This window comes from Amia ocellicauda, chromosome 17 (assembly GCF_036373705.1).
Source record: "Amia ocellicauda isolate fAmiCal2 chromosome 17, fAmiCal2.hap1, whole genome shotgun sequence".
NCBI lineage: Eukaryota > Metazoa > Chordata > Actinopteri > Amiiformes > Amiidae > Amia > Amia ocellicauda.
The window spans coordinates 20059201-20078173 of NC_089866.1; the positions used below are offsets into that span (position 1 = coordinate 20059201).

The 18973-nt window shown below is 42.4% G+C and overlaps 1 protein-coding gene across 4 annotated transcripts; it reads left to right on the forward strand.

Moving 5' to 3' along the window:
• The first annotated feature begins 15 nt into the window (after nt 1–15).
• Nucleotides 16–17969, forward strand: LOC136712298 (E3 ubiquitin-protein ligase RNF34). 4 transcript variants are annotated; one of them, XM_066688783.1, is made up of 8 exons: nt 16–104; nt 7116–7334; nt 11029–11427; nt 12878–12946; nt 13307–13508; nt 13593–13622; nt 14672–14713; nt 15981–17969. In XM_066688783.1, the coding sequence occupies exons 2-8, from the start codon at nt 7131–7133 to the stop codon at nt 16163–16165; spliced, it is 1131 nt and encodes a 376-aa protein (XP_066544880.1). In that variant the 5' UTR covers nt 16–104; nt 7116–7130; the 3' UTR covers nt 16166–17969. The 4 variants fall into 4 exon arrangements, with proteins under 4 accessions (XP_066544880.1, XP_066544879.1, XP_066544882.1 ...); XM_066688782.1 differs by lacking the exon at nt 16–104 and adding an exon at nt 1126–1250; XM_066688784.1 differs by lacking the exon at nt 16–104 and adding an exon at nt 5908–5928.
• Nucleotides 17970–18973: the final 1004 nt, after the last annotated feature.

The window sequence follows — 18973 nt, forward strand, 5'->3', positions numbered from 1 at the left end:
CCTTCCGTTCCCAGCATCCTTTGCAGGCCACTGAGCAGAGAGCCGAGCAGTGGATGGAGTTCCGGTTTCCGGTTCGTATGGTGTAATCGGAGTTTGATTAAGACGTAAGTGGAAGATGGTATATTTCTCACTAGGGAATGGGACAACTGTACTCTGTGTAATAATAGCATAGCGATATTTAATTAAAACATGACATTAAATACATGACATGAGAATACATTTGGTGTGTAAACTTGGACTGGCGATCGAGGATCGCCAGTCCAAGTTTACACACCAAATGTATTATTATTATTATCATCATTATTATTAATTTGTTTAGGCTACATATCAGTTTATTAGAGAAGAACTGACGCCTCATATTTTAGCCTCTTATAATTCACAGGCTAACAACCCACCTAATCCTAAAATGAATTTAAAAGTTTGACCTACATTTATAGAGTAGGTGGCAGAGAAAGGGTAGTATTTATATCTCTGCGTGTACTGTCACCTTCCTATTCACCTCGCCGCAGCGTGGGACACGGTTGTAAAGGTGACTTGTGGAAACTGAAAAAATCTGCTTGCTTTTTTAAACGTACAGCTCAATAGAAATCCACGACCAACAGCCAGGGCAGAATAATAATACTAGACTGATTATAGCTGCTGTTTCATCACTTTTAATCCTTCAAACTGCACCCTGTTGGGGATGTTTTGTTGCTATTGTTTTTACTGCAGTGTGGTTTAGCTACGTAATTGATCCGTAGTAACCCATACGTATAAGCATATATTATAAGTATGATCATGCATTGTATATGCGCGGGGGTTGGGTGGTGTAGATGTCCTAATTAGCTATACAGCATCATCCAGGGCGCCGCAGCTGCTGCAGATGTGAATGCATTCACTTCTTCAAAATGTCTGCGAATAGAAACAAAACTAGATGCATTGAAACTGTCATAATGACAACTGCGTCGCCAGCGCGCACAATAGCCGAGGTCTGTCTGTGCCACAGGAGACGGCAGAGAGACGGTCGCCTACACATGCCCACATGACGCGCTAGGGCCGCCCCATGGTGAGGTATTGCGAGCGCCCATTGGTTGCGGTTACTATCCGTGCGTTGTGATTGGTGGATCGCATGTCTATCATCCTGCTCGTTCTACAAAAATCCCTGGGAGTGACGGAAGACGTCGACGTAATGAAGTGCTGCCTAGTGTTCTTGCAATGGTCATCCTTTTAATATCTTTTGCTAAAATTCACACCCGGGAGTTGTCATGAAGGTACGGTTTTCGTTGTTTTAGGAAAATATATTGCATTGTATCGCGAAATCGCCCTAATGAAGAGCATCTTAGACTTGTAATGCTGTGCACTGGGCATGTATGTGGTGCTGATGTAGGGGGGGCGGTTGGACTGAAGTCAGCTTAGAAAATGCTCTTCTGCAAATCGGGGGTGGAAGAAAAGCACTAAATGACGCTGATTGCATTTTAGCTACAGTTAAGGTGTTAGATGCAATGCAGTTTTATGTATTTGATAATGAGATGATAATACCAGTGTGCTTGGGGGCGCAGGGTCATTTCTTCTGTCCTACGATGTCAATGGTTATATTTTCCACCGGTAATCGAGTTATACTGCAAAATCTCTCTATTATTCGTGTTGCTTTATTGTGCATCTTTGCACAACAATAGGCAGATCATAATGTGGTGGCATTCATCGTCCCACTGCAGAGATCACTTTAGATCCGGCTTCCGTTTTGATAATGGAGTAACTTGCCTAGCAATCCTTTCCAGTGTGATCACATTTCCCATTACTGTCACTGATGTCTTGCACACGACGGAGAAAGAAAGGGAAAAAAAAGGCTATTTGCGGGTTTTGTTATGCGTTATAAGTCGCGTTTTTTCCTGTTGCAGTTTTTCAATAAGGATGCTAATAACATCCAAAACACAAAGTGAAATTAACCTTCGCTAATTGGGGAAATTGTGCTGTTATCTGTCAATCAACTAATTGTTTGTGCTCCACAGTGAAGAAGTTGGGTTACCTGTTATGTATGTACAAGGATTGTCACCTTGTTTCTTTTTCTTTCTTTACATATATAATATTTTAGATGGGGAAAGTGTTATTCATTTACACTCGCCTATTGGACATGTGCTGTGTATGTATGTATGTGTGTGTGTGTGTGTGTGTGTGTGTGTGTGTGTGTGTGTGTATATATATATATATATATATATATATATATATATATATATATATATATATATATATATATATATATATATATATATAATGTATATTAGTTGCCAGTCCATGTTGCGAATTTAATTTGGACAGGTATCACTTTGCTCATCTCAGTCGTGTCTGCTCGGAGCAATTCTACTTCACAAGTTTGTCAAACACTGTGCACATGAAAATGAGCAAAATAAATGATATAGACTGTAGTAGATCACTGTTTAGTCAGAACTTATAATTGCATTTCGAGTTAATGATCATAACTCAATATTGCAAAAATTAAGATAGACAGATTTTACTCTCTCTGTGATGATATGATAATATTTTTGTAACACATTTCTGCAGTTATAAATCCCCCTTTAGGAGTTAGACATTTAACATGATTCTGTGATATTGCATCACCTTGGACTGCATTGTGAGCAGATGGGGGTCAAACCCTGGATATTGGTATTATCATCTTGTGTTGGCTATCTAAGCTCCCTGGCCCTATTGTCGCCCTCCTTGCTTAATGTGTTTCAGGTAAACTACATTAGGTTATTTGGCTGTCACTTTGAAAGCCAGATTAAACCAGATAAATATTACTTTGACAGAAATCAGGCGTTCGGAAGGGGAAAGATCCGATAGACACACTTATTAAAAATGCCAGTCAAATTTTAATATTCCGGGGAACCTCAGAAGCAGAGACCTTTTATTGTTATTGTGGTAACGAGGAAATTGAAAAAGAAGGAATAATCTTTATGTAAAACGATGTAACTCATTCATCATTCTTTATTGGGGTTTACAATCTACCTCTTCACCAGCAAGATTACGAAGTTAACTGGCTCTTGCCATTCAAGCTAATTAAGTCAGATCAATTTTGAACTATTACAGCACCCTCACCGATTTAGATTTATGTGCCGTGCCACCTGGGGAAGTTTGATTTCTTTGCTGCATAAACACTTAATTTATAATCGACTTTTCTCTGATACCTATCCAACAATCCATTGTCCGTTGCTGGCATACTGTTGCATACACCACTACTGGACCATTGAAGAAGAACTTCACAACAGTGCATAGATCTGAAGAAAGCAACTAAATAAGTAAAATTGCTGTAGCATTAAGTCTGTGTTTTGGGAGTAACATTTTCTTCTTCCTGGTTCTGTTTATTAAAAAAAAAAAAAAAAAACGGAGAGTCTTTGTCCTGATCTAGGCAGTGCTGTACAGAGTATGTCATTGATGCTTTCAGCAGAAAAAAGGCACTGTTTGGGTTTTGAATGTACTTTGTTTTGTTTTTGGTTGGCATTCACAGATAGCTTCTCCTCCTGAGGGGTTGATGCATCTCTCTGGAGTCTTGGTCAAGATGTAGGCCTATCTCTGATGTTCAGGTCTTTTGAACACACTTCTGATGTATTAGAAGTACCAGTGGTACACAGTGTTCATGTTTTCAGACCTTCCCTGTAAGTGCAAAATGTAGACTGCCTTGGGTTCTTTAAGTCTTGTGTGTTATCTTCTAGTAAGACATAGTTTACTAGAGCCATTTGGAATACCTTGGTGTGATGGGCTCTAAATGTACTAATTGTTACCGTAGGCAATGGACTTGGCTTTTTTTTTAGCAGCTTTGTGCCAATAGTCTGTTGCCCTGCAGTGTGAAGGAAGAAAGCCAAATACATGGTAAGGGTTAGAAATCTGACCTCGAGAGACCTCTATTCTATATTTTCTCCAGATGCTTCCGCTCACACCTTATCCACTGGGGAAACAGAATACAGTAGTAGCAGTCTGGCATCTATTTTTCTGCGGACGACGGTGTTTAGTATTGGCAGAACAATAAAGAGACAAAGAAACACAGCCAGTGGCATGGGTCCAGAATTGCCAAAACAATTTCATCTCCTCGCGGCCGTATCCGTGTTTACATTACTGCGCGATGGCTGCCAAGTCGCAGTGCCACTGTCATATGGGGTGCTATAAGCGCTTGGAGATTAAACAGGGATTTGCTAAATTGTATATTCGCCCATAATTGTTTGTGGTCTTCGTAAACAAGTGAATTGTGCCTCATTTCCATTGGCGCTTTGGTGAACCTCGCTGGAGGATGTTGTGAAGGCTGGGGTGGATTGCTGGTGAAATGTTATCATACATTTACCTGTGAAAATTACTTATCTAGGTGATTTTTTATTTTATGTAGGGAATGCTCAATGCTATAGCACAGGAGCAAAATGAGTATGTGACAGTTAGAGTGGATAGCAGGGGAGAAACGTTTTTTCTTCTCCATTCTAGCCCTGCTTTTACTGCTCCATGATGTCCTTTTAGCATTAGCACTTTGTTCCTGGATTATGCGGTTATTTCTGAGATTCCTAGAATATCTTAGTGTGCTGATGCTCGGTTGAGTTTTGTGGTAAGTTGCTGTCATGGATGATTGTAAATTGCGTGTGGGATGAGGCTGTGGTGAGACGAGCCAGGGAAGGATCTGAAATCGCTGGATAGAGCAACGTGCAAATGGTCAGCCCTCCGAGCCTCCAGCCACAGAAGGCACACATTCATTTCCATCATTGATTTCTAAGGCCCCCGCTTTCCTCAGAAGACATATTTGCTCTCTCCCCTTATCCAAGCACACAGCTGCCATGCACGCAGAGATTCATTAACTCTGGGGAGGGTTTCGGCTTCTTGCACTAGCCCACAGCTCTGCCAGCAGGCCGCACAGACAGGTTAATACTAGCAGCTGCAGCTCCTCAGATTGCTTGTATCTCTCTGGATGTAATAAAGGCTTGCTGTTTGGTTTAACGGGTTCATGTTTTTGTAGCCTAGACATAGTAATCTGAAATAAGCATTAGTAATAATTTGGTAGGACAGTATTCCAGCAGGCTATAATTTTTAGCTAATGGCTAATAAATGTTTTGCACGCATTCTAAACACCATTAAGGAGTCTGCAAAATTACAGTTTGACATGACCAATGGAATTTCTCTGTTGTCTGGTGATGGATCGTAGCTATAGAGCTATAGAGAGATTTATTTTACTCCCAAGGCCACCATGACCCTCATTACATACAGTGATATTTTGTGTAGATTTACAGTTTGCCATTTCAGCAGGTGAAACCAGATAATAGGAAGTTTATATGAAATAATTCTATGAAATAAGCAGCTGAAACCAGAAACCGCAGGTCTGGTATAATGCTAGACCTGGAGAGAGGTGCCCAGGAGGACAGTTTGCATCCAAAGGGTTGACATTTCTATTTTGCAAGGCGAAGGACACCTCTAAACCTACTCCTTCAATCTGATGTAAAATTCTTCATGTTATCAGATCACTGTCAACCCCTCGCCTCATTTGCGCATACTCAAATACTAAGGTAACACTGTCAAGACTGGCTCTTAATGTGGCTTGCTATGAAGGCTGTGAACATAATGGTGTTCAGTGTTAGTGCTGCCCTTCCCTAAGGTCTATAGCTGAGTTAATGAATGGCACGGTGTCAATCATTGGGCTGTCTAATATTTACGTGTAATTTGCTTCTTCTGGTTGGAGAACATGATTTCTTCACATTGTTAAATACGAAAGGGGGAAGCAAGTCAGCGTTGCAGCCCGGGAGAATAGAAAAGCAGGAACTTCTGCAATTGCTTGGCAGAGCCCATGTCACCTTACCTACCTTACTTACCTTAGATACACTGTTGTTTGTTGCTATAGTTTTCTCGCCTTGCTGTGGGTCCTTACCCTCTGTGAGAAGTCACAGTGGAACAAGAACCAGCTCAGAGGTCCTCTTATCGTGAAATGTATGTGCTCTTTTCGGTGTTAAAAATGTGAGGCGATATATTGTCAGGCCTCCTACAAAGGCAGGGAGAATCTGCTGTATAGATGCACCTGAACTGAATGTATAAGTCTGTCAGGGTTTAGCATTAGCATGGATCCCACTGCTGTGTCTCTCAGTCACCAGCCGTATACAGGACTTGATAGCGCCAGAAAGGGCAGGTGCAGTATGGCGACAGACTTGAATGTAATCTGTTAGGACTTGACACTGTGTCTCCTCATGAAAATGCAGATAATCATTTCATCTGAAAGCAGGCAGCTGTGATTTCTCATCTCCTCGGTCTTAACCTGTGAGGCAGTTTCATTAAGTCCAGTTCGCTTTGTTCTTAACGGCTTAATAAACGTAACTGCTGCTAGATCAATCGCTGTATTTTTAGAATGGGCTGCTGGAATAGGCAGGTTTCTGTGAGTAAGTAGGCTGCTTAACATTCACAATCTCTCTATAGGTTTGTTACTATAAATAGCCTTAGATTTAATATAAATAAATAAATGCATTTTTTTTTCTTTGGGTATTATAAAAACAGAACATGATGTTGTAGAGGTGTACTCCACAAACACAGCGTGCTTGAGATCTGGGAGGTATTAAATATTAATTGTGAGAGACTCTCCCAAGACACAAAGATGGCTGCTTTTTTATATATATATAATGTGTTTCACTTCGTAGGGTGGGAGTGTTATATTCAGTTACAGAACAGTACTTCTTTGGGATTTTGCATGCAGAACTGACCAATTGTCACAGGTCATTCGAGAGGAATTGAACCTTGCCAGAATTCTAGGTACAGATTGTGTCAGTCAGCTGGTGTCCAGTCTTGCATTTTTTACGTGAACACTAGAGGTCATTTATTACCCCACCCCCACCCCAAATGTAGTGCAAGTAAAATAAATAATATGCTTTTCCTTTTTTTCTCTTTCTCTAAAATCTGCCCATCGTACAAGAATGTATGCATGTTGTATGTCCCCACGGTCCCAGAGAGAGGGTTGTGTTAATAATTCCAGAGGGTGAATAATTAACAGCTGCAAAATCGGGGTGTCAAAAAAAGAAAACGAGAGACAGAAATGGGAAAAAATCGCAACACTGCCACAGTGGATGGATTTACATTGCTACTCGTCATTGCTCTGTACAATGAGTGGTGTTGTGCTTTGCCTCCCTCAGGCCGGGGCCTCGTCTATGTGGGCTTCATGCTGTGGTCTGCTGAATGAAGTGATGGGGACAGGAGCAGTGCGAGGACAGCAACCAGGCTTTGGCACAGGAGCCGGGCCCTTCAGGTTCGCCCCCAGCGCGGGGTACTCCACCTACCCCCCGACATCCTCAGGGAACACCAGCCTGGTCTGCAAGGCCTGCGGGCTGGCCTTCTCTGTCTTCAGGAGAAAGGTATGTACCAAGCTGGACACCTGACACTAAAACCTGATCAAAGCCCGTTTGGTTTTCTTTACTGTAAATGAAGCCGGCCAGGTTGTTGTTTATTTACACCCTAGGATCTTTTCCGTTTGGTGATGTCACGGATGGATGTTTGACTCGTTCTGAACTTGTTCACCTTCTATTTGCTCTCAAAGGCAGAAGCACAAGGAGTTCTCTCCCTGTGGTCCCCTCTAATCCTTGCTTGGGTATTTTTGCTCCAGGTGGGAAGAGGTCCAGGAAGAGTTTAGAGTCAGGTGTCACAGCACTCCAGTTTAGTCTGCCGGTGGCCCAGTGTAATCTGCTGTATCCCGAGAGCTGCCCAGGATAAGAGCTGCTAAAAATGGAAGGTTGCATCACTGCGGAGAGGCTCAGCAGAGAACGGCTAAGACATGACGGCAAAGTAGCAGTGCTTGACCTTGATTTGCCAACGTAGGGCATGACGCAGAGATAAAGAAAAGGATAACGTTGTGTTTTCTGGCGCAGTCTTTCTGCACAGGTCGGGATGCAGTGTGTGGTGGTGTTTGTTATACTGTGCTGCGGCTATAAATATGGGTAATGTCCTTTTCGAAAATGCAACGTGGTGCCAATCGATGCCTTTGGCACAACTGACAAAATCTGTTGTTAAAGGATATTTCTGGGAAACTGCTGTTCTGATTTTATCATTTTTTTCCACATTTCCAGGGACTGTATTGCCTGTCAAGGGAGATACGCAGACTACTTCAAATCCTCTATTAACAATGTAATCTCATCCCCTATCACTTTGTCTTATCCTCTGAAATCTCTTGATAATGACTGACTGAGGGGCTTTGCAGACAGCAAGGGTAAACAGTAGTAATTTCACTTGGTTTGGGTGGAGATCTTGTATAAAAATGTGAAAAATCATATTAACTGCAGATGAAGTGCTGTCCGCTCCCAGCAATCACGTCTGTGTCTGAGAACGATGGCGGTATTGAATTCTCTACAGCACTGATGTGACTTCTGCTTCAGTGATTTCCGGTTACTGCAGGTTTGCTTTGTTTGACAGTAACATTCTGCCAATTCCTGTCTGTGGAGCGATGGGATGGAGTTCAGGGAGAAAACTGTTTACTCCGTGTCCAGCTACAATTCTATGCAAACAAGCACAAAAAAGGAAGGAATTAACAAAGTTTTTTTTTTTTTTTCCCTTTCTCTCCTGGCTTGCTCAAGAAGATGATGTCATTCTTAATCCTAACCAAACGCAGTTACTATGGTATCCCTCCTGGAACAGAGAAACGATCTGACCTCACGCATGTGTAAATATTTAAGGTTGCAGATGGTTTCTATTCAGAAATGTGGAATTGGTAAAAGGGGTCAATTTTGTTCCCTGGACTGGACTTAAGGTTTACATTTGATCACAAATGGAGAGGATTGTATTTCACCATTCTGGCTTCTTCACGTCAAGATAGTCAATGTCAGCTGTATTTAATCCCTGCTAATCAACTCTGGTCACCTCTCTGTATCTCTTATCGCCATGATGCAGCTCCCTGATCCATATCTCCTCCTAACACTTCAGCTACTACTAATAATATTAATACTAAAAGGCATCCACCTCTGTAGTGCAGTGAGGGCTGTGCGCTCTGTGGAGGTGTGACTGCCATTTTGTGTCAGCAGCTCACTACACAGCGGGTAAGGTAGAGAAGTGAGGAGTTACTCAACCAGAAACTGAAATGAAATTTAGCTAGCGAACAGAGTATAACACCCCTCTGTGTGTGTGTGTGTGTGTGTGTGTGTGTGTGTGTGTATAATTATATATATATATATATATATATATATATATATATATATATATATATATACACACACTCACCTAAAGGATTATCTAAACAACCAATCACATGGCAGTTGCTTCAATGCATTTAGGGGTGTGGTCCTGGTCAAGACAATCTCCTGAACTCCAAACTGAATGTCTGAATGGGAAAGAAAGGTGATTTAAGCAATTTTGAGCGTGGCATGGTTGTTGGTGCCAGACGGGCCGGTCTGAGTATTTCACAATCTGCTCAGTTACTGGGATTTTCACGCACAACCATTTCTAGGGTTTACAAAGAATGGTGTGAAAAGGGAAAAACATCCAGTATGCGGCAGTCCTGTGGGCGAAAATGCCTTGTTGATGCTGGAGGTCAGAGGAGAATGGGCCGACTGATTCAAGCTGATAGAAGAGCAACTTTGACTGAAATAACCACTCGTTACAACCGAGGTATGCAGCAAAGCATTTGTGAAGCCACAACACGTACAACCTTGAGGCGGATGGGCTACAACAGCAGAAGACCCCACCGGGTACCACTCATCTCCACTACAAATAGGAAAAAGAGTCTACAATTTGCACAAGCTCACCAAAATTGGACAGTTGAAGACCGGAAAAATGTTGCCTAGTCTGATGAGTCTCGATTTCTGTTGAGACATTCAGATGGTAGAGTCAGAATTTGGCGTAAACAGAATGAGAACATGGATCCATCATGCCTTGTTACCACTGTGCAGGCTGGTGGTGGTGGTGTAATAGATGGGGGATGTTTTCTTGGCACACTTTAGGCCCCTTAGTGCCAATTGGGCATCGTTTAAATGCCACGGTCTACCTGAGCATTGTTTCTGACCATGTCCATCCCTTTATGACCACCATGTACCCATCCTCTGATGGCTACTTCCAGCAGGATAATGCACCATGTCACAAAGGTCGAATCATTTCAAATTGGTTTCTTGAACATGACAATGAGTTCACTGTACTAAACTGGCCCCCACAGTCACCAGATCTCAACCCAATAGAGCATCTTTGGGATGTGGTGGAACGGGAGCTTCGTGCCCTGGATGTGCATCCCACAAATCTCCATCAACTGCAAGATGCTATCCTATCAATATGGGCCAACATTTTTAAAGAATGCTTTCAGCACCTTGTTGAATGAATGCCACGTAGAATTAAGGCAGTTCTGAAGGCGAAAGGGGGTCAAACACAGTATTAGGTGGTGTTCCTAATAATCCTTTAGGTGAGTGCATAAAGAAACAGATTAAATGGCGTGATCACGTCACCACACCAGCCCAGGACCTCCACATCTGGCTTCTTCACTTGCTGCATTGTGTGAGACAGCTGATGAAAGTGTGGCTTTGTGCAACTGAAGAACGTCTGCACAAACTGTCAGAAAGCATCTCGTTGTCCTTGCCAGGGTCTTGACCTGACAGCAGTACGGCATTGTAACCAACGCGCAAATGCTCACTTTTGACGGCCACTGACATGCTAGAGAAGTGTGCTCTTCACGGATGAATCCCAGTTTCATCTGTACTGGGCACATGGCAGACAGTGTGTATGGTGTGGGTGAGCGGTTTGCCAGTGTGAATTGAGTGCCCCATGGTGGTGGTGGGTTTATGGTATGGGCAGGCATTTTATCAATGCTGATTGAATGCACAGAGATACCGTGATGAGACCCTGAAGCCCCTTGTCGTGCCACCGCCACCACCTCATGTTTTTATTTTTATTTTTTAAAGGTATCCGTGACCTACAGATGCATCTCTGTATTCCCAGTCATGTGAAACCCATAGATTAGGGCCTAATACATTTTTCAATTAAATGATTCCCATATATAAACTGTAACTCAGTAAAAAAAATGTTAATCAAAGGCGCCACGCACTTTCTTACCTTGCTCTCCTGCTTCTTCTCTTGCAGCACATCTGCTGTGATTGCAAGAAGAACTTCTGCTCCCTGTGCTCAGTCCTGCAGGAGAACCTGCGGAGATGTGCCACGTGCCACCTGCTGAAAGGGACTGCCTTCCAGCGGCCCCAGCTCATGAGGCTGAGGGTAAAGGACCTGCGTCAGTACCTGATCCTGAGGAATATACCCACGGACACCTGCCGCGAGAAGGAGGACTTGGTGGACCTTGTTCTGTGCCACCAGGGCTCGGACACAGAGAACGAAATGGACACAAATAGTGTGCACTCCAGGTCTCTGTTCGCCACCCCGCTGTCCACTGTGCGCTCGACGTCCTCGCTGTCTGCCTCTCAGGGAGAAGAATTAGGCAGACTAGGAAGCTCGGGAACCTCGGGAAGCTCGGGAACCACAAATCCGGTATGGGCGTCTTTAACATGTATAGTCCGTTACCTCTACAACCACTATTTAAGTGCTGTATTCAACAGGTTTTGTTGGGTAAAATGATCTATGCTAACAATATCTTATCGCTTGTTAGGTCTTTTGTGGCCGAGTAAGAATTAAACGAGATGAACAAAATGTCTATAAAAAGAAATTCAGCCGAAAAGGTCATGCATATTCCGCTGACACAACTGACTTTCACATCTGAAGTGCTCTGCTGCCTGTAAGCGCTGTTATTTCTGCCTTGGCATTCATGGGCTGTGTTCAGGGCTGCACAGGAATGTGTTAAATTAGATGGTACTAAACCACTGCGTCTCCCGGGGGTTTGCTATGAAATCGCACCAGCCTGTGATGTTGCCGCTCAGCCCTGCTTCACCGTTTTAAGAAAGGCACACAAGAACCTGCGAACATGGAAACCGGAGAAACGTGGCTGAGCGAAGTGAGTCCAAAAAGCCGGAAATCAAGACCCGTCAACAATACAGCACTTCTAATTAACTGGAATGTTTAAAAAAAAATCGAAACGCTTTCTATTTAATTGAAATCATTACCATCTGCCCTTTCCAATCAGAAGCTCCTGTCAAGAACCTGTAAGGAAATATATGCCTGTTTGAGACTGTGAGGTGGGGTGGGGGGGGATGCGTGAAGAGGAAACCCCTGCATTGTGGTGGGGGGGGGAGGGGCTGCTTTGCCAGGTTGGATGGCAGCTCTGATGAGGTTAGAAAACCGCTACAGCTTCTCTGTGGTGTTTGAGTCTGCAGGCAGGGGGAGTGCAGCGCAGTCTCTCTCCTACAGAAACAATGATGTCATGCTGCTGGAATGAAAACCATTAGCTAATGGCTTTAAACGTATGGGGGAAGGGAAAAACACATTTTATTCATCATTCTTATTTATTTTTATTTCACGTCTCCAGCAGCCAAGCCTGCCTGTGAAACAGCAGTTTATGACTGTAATATCTAATCGCATTGGGCCACTAGAGCGCCAGGGCGTTAATTTGACATAATTTGATTTAAACAACGTTGCTTAAGTCAGCCCAGACAGGGAAGTCCAGATTGATCACGGCATCCTGCAGCATTCCCATATGTTTTCAGCCTGTGCGACTTTCTATTAATAACCGCGTGTTGCTGTTAAGGTAGGTGGCCCCCGTTGGAGTTAAAAAGCCTATTTAGAAACCAGTTGGAATTGAAGTAAATATGAGCCTGCATTAACAGGCATTGGGCCTTCTGTCACAGAGGCACTGGCCCAGCAATTTACACTGAACCATATTGTAGGGAAGGTTTTCGATCCGTTTAAAGGGCAACAAAACGATTTCTGAAATACACGGAAAGGATTTGACTAGATCCACTGATGGGTAATTTAATACACTTGGGACACCATCCTTAATGTACCCATTTGTTGTGTTTTTTTGCATTTTCTTGTATCGGTTTTTTAGCAGGAACAAGGTGACGGCACGTCGATCTCTCTCTTGAATCTGGAGCCAGGCGAGAGTGCAGTAGAAGAGGTGAGTGTTGGGTTGGAGGGCTTTCCCTTCATGTTGGGCTCATTGCTCCCAAAAGCAGATGGGGCTACAGCAGTTGCATCAGTAATTCTTGGCTATGAACTTTTTCCGTTTGCAAAGGAGCTGTCAGAGATGCAGCCTTTAGGGTTGAGCCCAGAACTATACAAATATAAGGTCCTTCATTACTGCCCTTCAACCGCAGCGTACCTGGTTCAGACTAGGGGTCCGCTCTGTTCCAGTCATGGCTAGTGGCCAAATGCACATCCGAGAGAACAAACCTCTTTATCAAGACTGGTCCCCCTCATCTGTCCCCCAGTGTAGAGCGAGCCTTATTAACTCTCCTCCCGCTTCTTTCCTCCAAAGGCAAGCCCTGTCTCTCGGAAGCGGGCGAGGGCATCCCTGTCCGACATATCCAGTGCGGAGGAGATCGAGGCCCTCTCGGTGAGGCAGCTCAAGGAGATCCTGACCCGCAACTTTGTGAACTATTCAGGGTGCTGTGAGAAGTGGGAACTGGTGGAGCGCGTGGGACGGCTATACCGGGAGAACGAGAACAACCGGAAGTCGCGTAAGCAGAGCTCTCACCTTCTCGGTTCAAGGGATTTATACCTCACACACAACCTAGGCTAACTTTTCTCTCTCTCTCTCCTAGTGGAAAATGTGAACAACAGTATAACTGCAGGTAAGCGTACATCTGACTATATATTTAATATTTTATATAAGATTTATTTCTGGAAAATGTGTACCTTGTTGTTTTTTGTTAATACATTTATTCTGTAAACCACAACCACATTTCTTTATGACCCGACATTCTGAAATGAATTGGCAGGAGAGGGTGCTACAGGAAGAACATCAAGCTGGAATACATTTCCAGTTCCTGTTTTACCTTGGACAGGGAAGAAAGCAATTCCTAATACTATAACTGAAGGCTTGAAAAAACAGTGTAATGTATTATTTAATTTCCCCCCCTACTAACTGTACCTCTTGTTCACTGTAGAGAATGGAAGCTCTGGTTTAGAATTATCTAGAGTTCCTCATGTGGGTTTCCAAATGGTTAAAAATAATAATTTCCCAGCTGTACAGTACCAGACCTGTCAATACTGTCTGTTCTGTAATGACACAGTGTCACAGGGAGTGTTCCCTTTTTTTTTGTAATAGTGTCTGTCTGTTATGGGAATGTTAAATCCCAGCAACTGCTGCTTTGCAAAGTGTTGTTAATGTGTCCGAGGCCACTGGGGGCAAGAAAACTTCAAACGCATCCATTACACTGCGTTAACCACACACACTCACACTCGCAATGCACCAGTTACATTAAAGTCACCACCCAGTGCCCTGAGGTAGCTTTAAACGGAAGAAGAAAAAAAAAGATCTGCCAATAAATCCTATATTCTTATACAGCTGTCAGTCTAAACGACATGTCCTCTTTCTCAGCCTCCCTTAGAATTCCACATTTGAAATGACTGTCAAATCAATTCTCCAAACTGGAAATGTTGCATTTTCCTCATTGCACAAATACTAGTACTGATAAGTTAAAGAAATGTACCAAAACAGTGAGCTCTTCATGAGAGCACTGACAGTTGGCTTCCTGCCACACTGTTAGTCATCCTTTTTTTTTTTTTTTTTTTTTTTTTTTACATTTTTGCTTATTGCAAACGCATAAGACCGCTCTGTACTAGACTCCGAAATGCAGAGGTGGCTGTTTCTAACCACTGTGCTTTACTCCCCACAAAGTGGTAGCATACCCTCAGCCAATCTGCAATGGTGGAGTTGGAGGTAAGAGATGAGTACTGTGTAAGACAGTGACCATGCATAACCCTTCCATGCTGTTCTCATGCTGTTCGTCACCGTTGCATTTCTGCATGCATACATGTCAAGCCTTGCCATTAAAAACCGCAACGGCCAAATAAACTGCTGCTCTACCTGCATGCTGCACAGTCGAGATAAACACTACAGAGATGCATGCTGGGAAACGGATGGTCAAAGCATTCGCAAAGATGCTTGGATTCTTTGAGCTTAAATCCTTGAGCTGAGACGAGTTGCTTATAAAAGAAGAAAAAATCAGGGATCCGGTCCAAAGCATGGGTGTCTTAGCTTCGACATCTTACAGTCAATTTCAACCCTCTGATCACTCTTGCATTCCATTTTATTTTTAAATCCAAAGGCTTTAGATTATTAAAAAATAATATGGAATGCAATTTTGTAGACTTAGAGATGGTTTACACACTACGACTTCAATGAGAAGACAGACATTTAAAGAGATGTTTCCTCGTGGCAGTGGGATAGCAGATTGAAGGTGCTGAAAAAGACTGAATAAACACAAGATGCCCAGTCTGTTTTAAATGGGCTTTTCATATCATAGAACTGTGTTGTCCTCATATACAAATGTGCTTGTATCTACAAGCACATTTAAAACATGATACCTCCTTTCACATTGTCCTGATGTGTTGGTATACCCACCTCCCTTCCTCTGTAACCGGTCTGGTTGTCCCCCAGTTGGATCATCTCTGAAACGGGCCATGTTTCTTTGTTTCCTGAGCATGTAATTCTTCTGTCAGATCACTGGCTGTCCATGAACTCACAGTCTCAAACTGAACAATCAGTTTAGCCTGTTTAAACTGCATCGTTACTCCTGAGCAGGTGTCTTTGCTCTGCCCCTGAGGTTGAACAAGATGGTTAACAGCAATCTGTGAAATACTGATGGACTGAATTAGGATAATCTACAGGGCACCTCTTCTGATAGCTCACGGTTTTAGTGTTGCTGTGTAAGGATACTATCTGCAACTGGAGTTCCATAACAAAACAAGTGCACTTGTACTATTTAAACAAATTTGTTAAGTTAAATTGAGCTGGGTGTTCAGCCATTATAATTCAGCATCAATAGCACAGAATGAACAGGGAAGCCTAGAAGGAATGGAGCTTTGCTGCCCCAATGCATCTTGGGAAGGCTTCCCACATTTCCAGGCAAGGAGCTGCTCATGCACAGTGCTGAAGTGGAAGTGGGACTTTTGTGTTATACCTTTTCTTTTCCCTTTTCCCTCAGACGGGGAGAAGATGCAGCTGAACAGCGACGACAACCTCTGCCGGATTTGTATGGACGCTGTGATTGACTGTGTGCTCCTGGAGTGCGGCCACATGGTCACCTGCACCAAGTGTGGGAAGAGAATGAGCGAGTGTCCCATCTGCCGGCAGTACGTGGTGCGGGCCGTGCATGTGTTCAAGTCCTAGCCGTGTCACACACCTCCATCTTAGAGTTCTTACATGGTAACTTTTTTCTCTCTCTAGTTTGGACATTATTTTATGGCCATACATTGAAAGTGGCTGCTTTTGTTTTGTTTAATAAAACACACCTTTGATTTTCCAGCTCTATTGTAAATTTTATTTTATTTTTTTTGGACATAAGTTGTAGCTAATGCTGACATCCTTCACATTAGGTTGCTATTTAATTAACCACTGCCAAAGCAGATTTGGAAATATAATAAGGAAACCTGGACCAAAAACAAAGTGACTGCATATAGTGTGAAAGTGCGTAGTATTCTTAGTGCCCGCTTCAGTTAACGTCAATGTGATATTGTTTCGTAGTGCAAGTCCTTTATGCCATTCAGGACAGATGAATGCTGCACTGGAAAAGATTATCCTTGGATTTGGTGCCCTTAGTATCCATCTTAAATCTGACCTCAGACAACACTGGGATTAATGGTCTCCATTAACATAATTAAAACACTTCAATAATAATAAATTGGCAAAGTGTGTGCAGTAATAAAAATATATATATATATTTTAATATGCTTTTCTTGAACCTGCCAAATTGATCAATGTAATTTAGCAAGAAAGTAACTGTCCTTATATTTTGGCATCTTCTAAATTCAGATTAGAAAAATAATTTTATAATTTAGAATATAATCTATATATTATGGTGTATATGTGATAAAAAAATATATATATTACCGGGGTTCTCGTTAACCAAAGTACCCTATTAGCAGGAGAAGCGCAGTCATCCACACATGGATCTGTTTGGGTGCCAAACTAGAAACACATCAATGGAATTTTTTTTTTTTCCATATAAGCTTTTCATTCCCTTCGTACTCGCAGTATTCAGTACTGGCTGTTGTGGATGTGGATTATTAGTCCGTCTCACTGAATTAACCTGGAGACCGGACCGGATATTCCCACTGCACAGGAGTAACCATGGGCTCAGTACGCACTGTGAATTAGATCTCATGACCGCAGGGCTTCAGTGTAGCTCCAAGGGTGTTCTGTACCTGTACTTCTCAAAACCCAACAGAGCAATAAAGACCATCTCCTCTCGACAGAGTTACAGGACAATGCCAAGGTCGCATCCTACCATCATTTAAATGTTCCTTCTAGGACTTTGGAGGAGTTCCGACTATGTTCATCGTAATTGCTTTTGTTATTGTTCAGCATTCATTTCCAATGTTGAAATAAATAGAAAACACGGGTGCTAATTACTTCTTTTGCTCCGCCCCCCTGCTCCCGCCCTTTTATGGAAGTTAATTTTCATATACACATCAGTGAGGACATAGTGAGTGACCTTTTTTTGTAATTACATTTTGTACATTTTGTTTTGGAGGGGGCGGGGGGGCGGACTTATTTGAATGTGTTTTAATGGTTTTGGTTAATTGATTAGGTTAATATGTAGAACTAAAATGAACATGATGCTCTATCTGCAAGTTTATTAACTCACGCTTGTGGTCTAATAGAATCATAGGGGGAAAACATTGCTGTACAGCATTGCATATAATGTTTCATATCACTGTAACCTATAAGATGTACTCCCCCCACCCACATCATTTGCTTTGAATGTTTAATATCTATCTACTTTTCAACAATGTCCTTTTAAATTTGATGAATTTATAATCATTGAGTAAAATCGTTCTGTGACTGGTTGAAATGTGAATGATGTGAATTCTCTTGGTCTACATAGAGGTTGATGGAAAAGCAGAGTTAGCTGAAGCCTTATGGGATCTTCTCTCTTCGTCATTTTTGCTTCTGATTAAAGATTTAGTTGTCTCTTTTTTTCTTCTTCTCTTTTATTTAACTTTTTCTTTCCCTCAGCCTGCTCTGCTCTGTAATCAATGAGATATTCTGTATTAAAGCACCATACAAAACACTTTCATGAAGGAAATAAAGGAAATTGCTGCTATTTCACTATGATGTCACAAACAGACAACTCCAAGGCTACCAGAGCAGGCTGTAGGTCATAGAGGGGCCTGCGTGGAAAGTGTACTGTGAGCAAACAGTTTGCCAGGTCTGGTCTTTGTATTTTGGAATGTTGAACTTTTTATTTTGGTAAATAATAAAAAAAAAACTTTAATAAAAATACAGTACCTTGACTAATTACAGTATGTGCTGCTTTCTCATGTTTCGAAACAGTCTCTGTAACAATCTGTTAGTGACACTGCTGCACAATAAACAATGCTCAAATCATTTTATTTTAAAGAAGCACCTTCAAAGGAAGCCCTGAAGCTTTTCCCCTGCGGACACACAGCAGGGCTGCAGATGTGTGAAAAAAAAAGACGAGCGGTTCTTTCACACCACTCTGTTCACGCTCTCCTCCAGTGGACTCAGACTCCGCCCGTCTTCCTTTCTTTTGAATTTCTCTCCCACTGCTAGCTAGGACCAGCAGCAAGAAAGATGCTTACAGTGTTGCTGCCTCCCCAATCTTAATGATCCACAAGAAACTGAAGGGATTTAATACAGTGAGGGAAAAAAGTATTTGATCCCCTGCTGATTTTGTACGTTTGCCCACTGACAAAGAAATGATCAGTCTATAATTTTAATGGTAGGTGTATTTTAACAGTGAGAGACAGAATAACAACAAAAAAATTCAGAAAAACGCATTTCAAAAAAGTTATACATTGATTTGCATGTTAATGAGGGAAATAAGTATTTGATCCCCTATCAATCAGCAAGATTTCTGGCTCCCAGGTGTCTTTTATAGAGGTAACGAGCTGAGATTAGGAGCACTCTCTTAAAGGGAGTGCTCCTAATCTCAGCTCGTTACCTGTATAAAAG

Bases quoted from the DNA above. Each gene is read 5' to 3' on its own strand.
- LOC136712298 (XM_066688782.1), top strand. The intron at 12,947-13,306 runs GTGAGTGTTGGG...TTTCCTCCAAAG, and splicing joins GCGAGAGTGCAGTAGAAGAG to GCAAGCCCTGTCTCTCGGAA. The intron at 13,623-14,671 runs GTAAGCGTACAT...CTCCCCACAAAG, and splicing joins GAACAACAGTATAACTGCAG to TGGTAGCATACCCTCAGCCA.